The sequence below is a fragment of the Limulus polyphemus genome, unplaced genomic scaffold (assembly GCF_000517525.1).
Source record: "Limulus polyphemus unplaced genomic scaffold, Limulus_polyphemus-2.1.2 Scaffold3054, whole genome shotgun sequence".
In the NCBI taxonomy this organism is placed as follows: domain Eukaryota; kingdom Metazoa; phylum Arthropoda; class Merostomata; order Xiphosura; family Limulidae; genus Limulus; species Limulus polyphemus.
In genome coordinates this window covers 96,451-108,109 of record NW_013668664.1, presented here as the reverse complement: position 1 = coordinate 108,109, position 11,659 = coordinate 96,451, and the positions used below count along the sequence as shown (strand labels likewise).

Sequence of the window (11,659 nt, the reverse complement as noted above, 5' to 3'; positions counted from 1 at the left end):
ACATACACACACACACACATACACACACACACACATATACATAGAGAGAGAGAGGGGGAGTGTGGTGGGTTGGAGAGACATACTACTGCTGAACACCACATTATGACACAAGCAGCTGCGTGTTGGTTTTGATAATGTATTCTTAGATTACTATGCCTAGTTGCTGTAAAAATCACTGCTGGAACAATGATAATTTTTACTTCCAAAACATGATTGTAATCATTTTCTTTCAACTTTGAACTATTTCTAGTAAAAAACACAAATAAATAGAACTAAAAGAAAATTGCACTCTATTGAGTTACAAAATCAACATTATTGCACATGTTAAAATGGTGCAATATTATCAAATTACAAAGCATTTATTGTAGTAAAATATATGTATAATCAAATTATAACTAATTTCTTTTAATTTTTTGAAGTTTTTCACATTATCTGAGTCAAAATGCTTGGTGTTGTTATGAAACCATTAAAAATTTAGTGTTAATAAAAAAAAAAGTTTTCAAAATTTTCTTCTTAACCAGTGCAACCTTTGTATTTATTTTGGCCTAATAGAAAGCATTTTAAAGAATAATTTTCTTTATAAATATATTTATATATTAATTTTAGAATAATAAAATTAGAATTTAAAAATATTGTTCTTTAATCTTGATATATATTCCAGAATAATATAGTAATTTTTTAAAATGTTGAACTTTGCAAACAAGTTGTCTTGAACAAGATTCTATTCTAAATATTCATGTCAAATTAAAACAGCTTTTGAAAAGATTTCTTCTTTAACTAATCTTCATATTAATTTCAGATCATTGATGCCATACTGACAGAATTGGTGAAGGTGATGCCATATTTAAAGGTGATCAACTACTACGGAGAGGTGGTGGAGCCATCATCATTGTCGTCTAGTGAATCTGAACATGAAGACAGTGTACAGCCTTCTCCAGTTTCTCCATAGTGGATACAAGTTAATATAACTTTTTTTATTTAGTGACCTGGAGTTCATCAGTTGGTCATTCTTTAAGGTAATCAAATTTGTACAAAAAAAAAGCAGTTTGCCATGGAAAGAATTACATATAGGTCCTTCCACGACTAGCTCACGTCCTTGTGTAAACCAAACAGTGATGTTTTACACCACACATACTAAACCCACACGTTTCTTTAGTAGATCACTGTTTGGTTTACACAAGGACATGAGCTGGTCATGGAAGGAGAAACGTGTGGGTTTAGTATGTGTGGTGTAAAACATTTAGTAGATCACTGTTTGGTTTACACAAGAACATGAGCTGGTTGTGGAAGAAGTGTGTCAGTTTAATATGCATATGAAATATTTTTACCCTTTGTTACTCCTTTTGATGCAAATTATTTTACTTTTAAATTGAAAATGTGATTGTTGCTTTTATCAAAAATAACTTCAAGTAAATTGTTATGGTGCTTAAAAAAAGACTGATTGTTTGATCATGATAAAGTAACAATAGATTAATTTTATAAGAATGTGATGATTCATAAAAAAAGAGGTGTTTCAGTCACTAAAAGTACAATGAATTATATATTGTACCTGTTAAAACTTAAAAACAAAATAGTTGTTGTTGCTTTTAATAAATTTAAAAATAATGGAATCTTTGGCCCTGAAACACTGTCACTAAAAGTACTAGGTATTAATCATTGGTACAGTCTTATGATCCTTCGCTAATTTTAATTACTGCTGTCTTTAAAATTGCAACGAGAGCAAGTTATGACTGTCAAGTTTGCCACCAGTTATGCAGTACTAAGAAAAAGGTATTGTGTCAGTTGGCTGAGACAAAGTTGTTGAGTTAACATAATAAAGGTATTGCTGTTCTTGCTTTCAATGGCAGTTGTAGTTTTGAAAATAAACAAGATCAGTGTTGGTTGTGACCTAGAGTAAACAATGATTGAAAAATGTATATACAAACCATTGTTTAAGTGATGCAGTGAACAATAATGAGCTGGTCTGTAGTTACTTACAATAAGTCAAAGCTGTGTTTGTTGTTCACTCTTAACAATTGATACTGTCTTTATCCCTTAACACATCAGTGGTTGCAGTTTACAATGAACTGATTAATAGTACATTCTAATGGTCACGAATACAATCATTATTGCTATCACAGAAATCACAAGTACAGTGTGATGGTCATGAACATAAACACTGTTACTGTTATACAAATCATGATCAGTTAAAAGTACAGTATGATGGTCATGAACATAAACAGTTACTGTTATACAAATCATGATCAGTTAAAAGTACAGTGTGATGGTCATGAACATAAACACTGTTACTGTTATACAAATCATGATTAGTTAAAAGTACAGTGTGATGGTCATGAACATAAACACTGTTACTGTTATACAAATCATGATCAGTTAAAAGTACAGGGTGATGGTCATGAACATAAACACTGTTACTGTTATACAAATCATGATTAGTTAAAAGTACAGGGTGATGGTCGTGAACATAAACACTGTTACTGTTATACAGATCATGATCACTTAAAAGTACATTATGATGGTCATGAACATAAACTGTATAACAGTAACAATGATCATGATCAGTTAAAATTAGTGTGATAGTCATGAACATAAGCATTGTTACTGTTATACAGATCATGATCAGTTAAAATTAGTGTGATAGTCATGAACATAAACATTGTTACTGTTATACAGATTATGATCAGTTAAAAGTACAGTGTGATAGTCGTGAACATAAGCATTGTTACTGTTATACAGATCATGATCAGTTAATAGTACAGTGTGATAGTCATGGATAAACATTGTCATTGTCACAAAATTTACAATAAATTAACTTTTGCTTCAGCCTGATGGTGCTTAACAAAATATTTTTTCCATTAATATAATTAGAATTAATTAGTAATGCATTATTATGATTATTAACAAAACTGATGGTTCCTTTGATTAAAATTACAATGAATTAATTTAATTACAGGTACAGTGTGATTGTCCAAAGCAAAAATAGTACCCTTTGTTTTATTAAATTACAGTTTATGAATGATGAAATTATCACAGCTTTCTGAGTTTCAACATCATTATGGATGTATTTTTGTGGCCATTGCTAACTAAACTGATATATCTTTATTTAAGTTATAAATATAATGTTTTTATTTTTCTAATAAACAATGTTCTAAAGATGACAGCTGAGCTTCACTACATATTTTCTTGAATTTCCACTTGTATATTCTTTTCTATTATCAACAGAAGCCACGGCTTTGAGATTTTTATACGTGTGTATATAAAGGATTTACAAGTGATGTATTTTAGTTAAAATCTGTAGCCATTTGATTTGAAATGTTCTGTGGAATTTTCTGTCTGTAAAGTGCCGTTAAAATTCATTGCTATAAGATATTGTTTTTCTAATAGCTGTCATTCCTTGAATAAAGCTTTCCATTACATACCTCATGTTTTGTCTTCAATGTATCCAAGAACATTGCATTTTTAGTGGTATTTTCTTGAAAGTAAGTTTGGGTAGCATAAGGTAAAGATATAAGTAACAATGTTTCCTCTTATTATAAAAAGTATTCATTATGTCTTCTAATCAACAATGTTGACTACCCCTGAGAATATTAAACCGGTATCAAGTGCTGTTGTAGTACAGATTGTAGTGTGAAAGGTTACTTCTAGAAGAGAGCCTCATCACGAGTGTCAATACTTTAATGATACCACCAGTGAAATTTAGTTGTTATTAAAATTATACAGGGAGGTTGAATAATTAGTGTTTCGCACATAATGTCACCAGGATTGTGTATTTAAACACGTAGTGTGTGTAATATACCAGAAGATGCCACCTTAATTTTGGTTAAATGTGTTTTTAATAGTTTTTCTTTATAAATTGTATGTGTTCCATATGTGTACAGTATCTAGTATTCTTTAACACCATAGAAGTTAATTGAAATTTGAAAAGATATTGAGTCAAGAGTGGCCTAGGGTCCAAACTTTGAAATATAGCTGTGGGTGTATTATAAAAATGACAGTCAATCCCACTATTTGTGGTCAGTATTTCAAAATTAGATTTGGCTATATCTAAGCCCTAAGGGTCTCTGACCTGGCCAGTCAGCCCATGTGAACATAAAAGGTGCCGTTGAATATTCCCACTCTTTTTAATGATCTTAGTTTACAGCCAATGTGAGGATCTGGAGCTGTGGGTAGTAGTTTCGTATGGTGTTTCTCACACCTCCAAATTTAACAAACCTGCTAACATAAGCATAATTTATCAAACCTACTTGCTAACATAAGCATGATTATCAAACCTACTTGCTAACATAAGCATGACTAAAAACCTACTTGCTAACATAAGCATGATTAACAAACCTACTTGCTAACATAAGCATGATTATCAAACCTACTTGCTAACATAAGCATGACTAACAAGCCTACTTGCTAACATAAGCATGACTAAAAAACCTACTTGCTAACATAAGCATGACTAACAAACCTACTTTGTGACAAGTATGGTTAACAAACCTACTTGCTAACATAAGCATGACTAAAAAACCTACTTGCTAACATTAGCATGACTAACAAACCTACTTTGTGACATAAGTATGATTAACAAACCTACTTGCTAACATAAGCATGATTTAACAAACCTACTTTCTGACATAAGCATGATTAACAAACCTACTTTGTGACATAAGTATGATTAATAAACCTACTTTGTGACATAAGTATGATTAACAAACCTACTTTGTGACATAAGTATGATTAACAAACCTACTTTCTGACATAAGCATGACTAAAAACCTACTTGCTAACATAAGTATGATTAACAAACCTACTTTGTGACATAAGTATGATTAACAAACCTACTTTCTGACATAAGCATGATTAACAAACCTACTTGCTAACATAAGCATGACTAACAAACCTACTTTGTGACATAAGTATGATTAACAAATCTACTTTGTGACATAAGTATGATTAACAAACCTACTTTCTGACATAAGCATGATTAACAAACCTACTTGCTGAAATAAGCATTTGATTTAGAGAAAAATAACACTTCATCTGTCATTTTCTGGCCAGGGCCTGCAAGTTAACTACGCCAGTCTTTCAGTTGGTAGGTTTGTAACACATTATAGTGTTTCTGCGTTTAGAAATAAAAAAAAATCCCAAACAGATTCGGATAGGAAATACAGTAGAAATTATGAACTGTCTATGTGTTAAATTTGTTTACAGCCAAACGGTTGCACATCTCTCAAAAATAGGTGTAACTTATTACTGTCATAATTTCATGTTATTTTCTTAGTTTTACAACTACACAATGGGCGGCTATATGCACTCTGTCTGGGATCGTATCTTGGATTTTAACTTGCATGTCAGTAAGCTTATCGCTGACCTACCAGGGAACAATAATTAAAATTGTAATTTTAAACTTACTAATAACTTATGTACGTTAAATATATACATCAGAAGTATAAAAGTAGCTTACAAATTAATGAAGCCAATGCTACATAATGAACCGACTAGAAGTGGTTATAAATCAGTGTAAGTTTTTATTTTACCACAGTATATAATCTAGTTAGACCGGTATGTTACGTATAATTTAATAAGCAGAAAGGAACACCAGAAAAATTCAAAAGATCCAGAAGCTCGAGGGCTATACTTTTTCAGAATCAAAAAGAAAATATAAGGAAACTTTAAATATTCAATAAACATGCAAGTAATTAAATGAAATTTTATTAAACTTCACGAAGGATAGAATATGGTGGCTTTTAATAAAATAAAAACTAATTACGAAATTCTGATGATGTTGCTCCCTTGATAACTAACCTGAGAAACACAGTTTCTTTCTGTACACGACTACTTAGAATTAGGCCAAAAAGGATCTAATTACGAAATTCTGATGATGCTGCTACCTTGATAACTAACTTAAGAAATACAGTTTCTTTCTGTGCACGTGACTACTTAAAATTAGCCTAAAAAGGATCTAATTACGAAATTCTGATGATGTTGCTCCCTTGATAACTAACCTGAGAAACACATTTTCTTTCTGTACACGACTACTTAGAATTAGGCCAAAAAGGATCTAATTACGAAATTCTGATGATGTTGCTCCCTTGATAACTAACCTAAGAAACACAGTTTCTTTCTGTACACATAACTACTTAAAATTAGCGTAAAAAGGATTTAATTACGAAATTCTGATGATGTTGCTCCCTTGATAACTAACCTGAGAAACACAGTTTCTTTCTGTACACATGACTACTTAGAATTAGCCTAAAAAGGATCTAATTACGAAATTCTGATGATGTTGCTCCCTTTATAACTAACCTGAGAAACACAGTTTCTTCCTGTACACATGACTACTTAAAAGTAGCCTAAAAAGGATCTAATTACGAAATTCTGATGATGTTGCTCCCTTGATAACTAACTTAAGAAACACAGTTTCTTCCTGTACACATGACTACTTAGAATTAGCCTAAAAACGATCTAATTACGAAATTCTGATGATGTTGCTTCCTTGATAAGTAACCTAAGAAATTTCTTTTTTGTACACATGTACTTAGAATTAGTCTAAAAAGGATCTAATGCTGCTGCTAAAGCGTTATTCTATTGCTGCCATTTTTATTACGCTTAATGAGAAACGCCGGATATTAAAGCATCAACCAATAAAACAAAAGGCAAAGTAATCATTCTAACTAATACTTCCTACTTGAGCCTAAAAACATAAAGAAAATACATTTCATATTAAACTATGTTGTTTTTAAGGTTGTTTATTGGTCCCTATGTAATGACGCACATCCCAAAGTTGTGTACGTTGAACTATATGTTGCTGAAATGTTATAACACATTTTAAGACGTTCCACGATACCTATTGTTTGTTGCAAAGCTGTTGAAGGAAGGCATCTAGTCAACATTACCCATCGTCAGCTCTTGGACTACTCTAATAACACTAAATCCAACTAATCGGGTAGCGATGAAATTATAAGTAGTGCTCTTACTTTTTGTGTTTTATTAAAATTTCCCTTGTATATTTCGCAGAATTCTGCGTTAACTCGACCCGTGAATATGGTGTAAATACGAATCTTTAATTAAAACACTTTATCACACAAGTTTTTGAAATAAATTCCCTGACTAAAGGACTTGACAGGTGACATTAAGTTACGTGTACTGTCTATACAATACGTGTGAGGAATTATGCTAGCATTGATAACGTTGTGTCTAACTGTATTCCAGCACGTGAAGTTGCATGGAAGAAATAAGAAAGAAAAACTGATGGAAATTAAGATGGAACATACAGCATTCTGCTAAATGTAAATAATCTAAAAAACTATTCTAATACGTAAGATATGACCAAGTCTGTTTTGTTTGTTTTACAGCAAAGCCTCACAGGGCTATCTGCTGTGTCAACCATGGGGAATCAAACCCCGGATTTTAGCTTCAAAAGTCCGTAGATTGACCTCTGTCCCACAGGGAAACTTTGTGGTAAAGAAAACAACTTTCACGACAACAGAAACGTATGATGACAGCGTATACACCTAAAAAAGAAAGAAAAAGTATTATTAAAAAACAAAATCCTAAAGTTATATTCGATTTGTGTTGGTGTTTTGTGAGACTGTGAAGGGACGAGTAGTTTTAAGAAGGACAAGTAGATTTTTCTGTCATTTTCAAACACACCCCTGCTAGCTATATACAGATGTGTGTGTGTTCTTTCACTACATTGATTATTTATTGCGTCATTAATGTCGTGGCTTCGCTCACATTATTCCATTTTACGTCAAGATGCAACTGAGTTAATAGTAGTGATAGAAAACAATGTTTGTATTGAAATACAAAATTTTAACATGTAAGAATTACAACGTCGAATTTTACAGTAGTAAAATGTCACATGAATAATAGGGGTATTCACGAATATTATATACTTACATAGAATGCTTCCATTAACAAAACCGTCAACTACAATGATACAACTACTACTCTATTATGTAAGGTGGGGATCAGTTTGCGTAAATTACCGAGTTTCTTAACTTTTTAGTACTTTATCTATGTTGTAACTATTTCTAAAAAAATTGTTTTTCATGATATGACTAGTTTGTATCCCACTGTATTTAGACACTGCTCTTATAACAAATAAAATATAAGTTCCGAAAAGTATGTCCAGCGGTGGGTTTGATGGAAAGCAGCTGCTATTTAAGCAAGCTTGCATATAAATAGTCTCTGCATATATAATATTTTATCAGCAACAATAATTATTCATTAAACATCAAGATAACTCAATCATAACATCTTAAAATATCAACAGATGTAGGGGATATAACTTTCATCTGTTGTTGTATACCAAGTGTCTTAGCACCACTGCATGTAGTTACATCTATTTTTGTATATTGATGTCACCACCAGGGTTGTCAGATGGTTGGGGAGATTTATGGCCAAATTAATGGCTAAAAAAGATCAACTCCATACAAAACACTACTATAAAACAAAAATTTAACTTCAAAAATATCATATTTTATGTTTAGAAGAAGCTACATGTTGGGCAAAATTGTACAATTTAGACGTAACAGTGCACTGACAAATTGTACATTTTTGTCACTTTCTTTTCGTAACCATGGGAACTTTTTTTCCTACTCTTTATTGTATTTCCTGACAATATCATAATACGGTTTCCATTTAGGAGACATAGTAAATAAAGGGTAATCAGATTTAAGAAATAGAACTCATATAATTTATTCAATATCCGCACTGAAACACACGACACAACATGTGAAACGTTCTACTACTACTTTATAATGCAACGCTTGTAGTCTTGTACGACGTTGTATGTGTACAAACAGCGTCTCGCCTCGTCTCGTAGAGGTATATAGGAACAAAATAAAATTGTACGGAAAACTGACCAAAATTTACTCAAAAAATTTTGACCAAAATATTTAAAAAGGCCAAACTTAAATCTTCATGGCCAAACACAGTAGAAAAATGCCAAATTTCTGGAATTCGGCCATAAAAAGGGCAACGTGGCAACCCTGGTCACCACTGCCGTTTCGCGCTCGTGAAAAAAGTGAAAACTAGACAAATGTAGAGCAGAAAAATGTCTTAAATGTCTCAGTCAGCAGCTGTAGATGTACTGAACTAACATTGTATTACAGGGAAGTCAGCAGCTGTAGATGTACTTAACTAGGATTGTATTACGGGGAAATCAGCAGCTGTAGATGTACTGAACTAACACTGTATTATAGGAAAGTCAGCAGCTGTAGATGTACTGAACTAACACTGTATTATAGGAAAGTCAGCAGCTGTAGATGTACTGAACTAACACTGTATTATAGGAATATCAGCAGCTGTAGATGTACTGAACTAGCATTGTATTATAGGAAAGTCAGCAGCTGTAGATGTACTTAACTAGGATTGTATTATAGGGAAATCAGCAGCTGTAGATGAACTGAACTAACATTGTATTATAGGGAAGTCAGCAGATGTAGATGTACTGAACTAACATTGTATTATAGGAAAGTCAGCAGCTGTAGATGTACTTAACTAGGATTGTATTATAGGGAAATCAGCAGCTGTAGATGAACTGAACTAACATTGTATTATAGGGAAGTCAGCAGCTGTAGATGTACTGAACTAACACTGTATTATAGGAAAGTCAGCAGCTGTAGATATACTTAACTAGCATTGTGCTATAGTGAAGTCAGCAGCTGTAAATGTACTGAACTAATGGCCAATGGCTCTAACAGTCTCACCGCAAGTAGTTGGCATAATCTTCCAAACGCAAACAAGGTTTGAAGTATAAGCTCATTGAAAGTAGAAATAATCACTACTTACATAAATTTTTGGATAATTAAATTAAATCATAATCACGAAATTAACTATTATGAATAGAATTATTTCAAAAATATATAAAAATGAAATATTTCAAAATATAATAATTCAAACTGTCACTGAAAATGCAAGTAGCAAAAACTAACGATAACAATTTCATTGCACTCAGTTGTATCGGTTTCCCTTTCTTTACTTCTGCTACTAAACCCTGTTCTTTAATAGACTAGATGACGCTGTTCAGCTGTACTTTCTAACAGAATTTAGTGTCATTTATTATATAGCAAATAATATAGAAACTTGAAATTTTAGGTATATCATCAGTTATTTAATTAACGAACCAAACTTCATAAATTAAACAAATATCAGAAATTAGTGAGTTATAGTTTGATGAATTTACACGTTATACATTCTAGATCATTAACGATAATTATGCCAATTCATTGTTCATTTCATTCAAACGTTTTAACAAGAGTACTTTGATTTCTCGAATTGTTGTCACTGGCCGTGAGAAATTAGGAACGATTTATAGATATATATTTCCACCAAACATGCTCGCCCTTTCAGCCGTGGGGGCGTTATAATGTGACGGCCAGTCCCACTATTCGTTGATAAAAGAGTAGCCCAAGAGTTGGTGGTGGGTGACTAGTTGCCTTCCCTCTAGTCTTACACTGCTAAATTGGGGACGGCTAGCGCAGATAGCCTTCGTGTAGCTTTGCGCGAAATTCAAAAACAAACAAACAGATATATTTTAGGAACGGACTTAGATATATACATCCTGAGCAGATTACTGGTTAGTTTACAACCAACTTTTACTATCCCCTGTACAGTACGACTTCTCACACACCACCCAACCCCCATCCCTCTTCCACTTACTGTGCAAATGTCAAGTTATTATTTTGAAATGTGGCATCTGCAGAACGAGCCCCCCAGTGGCACAGCGGTATGTCTGCGGACTTACAACGCTAGAAACCGGGTTTCGATACCAGTGGTGGGCAGAGCACAGATAGCCCTTGTGTAGCTTTGTGCATAATTAAAAACAAACAAATAAACTGCAGAACGATACTAATATCAAGTCGGCAAGAGTCGCCATCTATTTGCGTGCCAGAGAAAACTTCTTAGTTCAATGGCGCCCCTAGTGATAAATACTGAAAGTAGATCTATACAAATTAACTTTTTAAGACCTCATTTCAACAAGACGAAGTGTCTGAAGATGATTTTATCCTCAATTATTTCAGATCACACGGAACACAGTGACGACCAAAAAGGGGAAATGAGACGCACGTGTTAGCTCTGTGTGCTAAATAATCAGCCCACAGTTTCATATAACGGCGCAAGGTCAACTAAGCCTTGGAAAAACTGATATCCGGAGTCCTTCATTTTCAAAGCGCATGCGTAAGTAGTGACAGATGGGGTGGGAAAGGTTATTCGTCGCTGTATAAGATTAACATTTGAACTGTGTGGTTTTAACAGAGAGGAGAGAATACAGGAGAGTCGACCCCAGTACTGTACTTTCGCACGATATTCTCCACAAGCTGTAAAAATGTCGCCAAAGTTGATCTATATTTTCACCATTTTGTTGTTTATAAACTTGAAGGTATTCGGGAAACAGAGTAAAATACCAGTAGGTAAGTGAGTGTTATTTATCCACATATAGGTAGGTCTGTGCTATTTATCTTAGTAACCGATTTGTTTCACTGGTGGTGAGGTCCACATATAGGTAGGTCTATGTTATTTATCTTACAAACCGACTTTTTTCACTGCTGGTGATGTCCACATATAGGTAGGTCTGTGTTATTTATCTTACAAACCGACTTCTGTCACTGGTGGTGATGTCCACATATAGGTAAGTCTGTGTTATTTATCTTACAAACCGCTT

General features: G+C 33.1%; 2 protein-coding genes across 4 annotated transcripts in view; both read left to right on the top strand.

The window, feature by feature from the left end:
* The window catches only part of LOC106468565 (F-box/LRR-repeat protein 2-like), an 18,108-nt gene extending 15,581 nt beyond the window's left edge, over positions 1-2,527 (top strand). For all 3 annotated transcript variants that reach the window (XM_022396899.1, XM_022396901.1, XM_022396902.1), the window contains 2 exons: positions 800-1,071; positions 1,160-2,527. In XM_022396899.1, coding sequence (XP_022252607.1) covers positions 800-949 — 150 coding nt within the window. In that variant the 3' untranslated portion in view covers positions 950-1,071; positions 1,160-2,527. The remainder of the gene's footprint in view (positions 1-799; positions 1,072-1,159) is intronic.
* Positions 2,528-10,982: 8,455 nt separating this feature from the next.
* LOC106468564 (glutamate receptor 1-like) overlaps positions 10,983-11,659 on the top strand; it is a 33,731-nt gene continuing 33,054 nt past the window's right edge. The window contains exon 1 of the mRNA XM_022396898.1: positions 10,983-11,408. Coding sequence (XP_022252606.1) covers positions 11,324-11,408 — 85 coding nt within the window. The 5' untranslated portion in view covers positions 10,983-11,323. The remainder of the gene's footprint in view (positions 11,409-11,659) is intronic.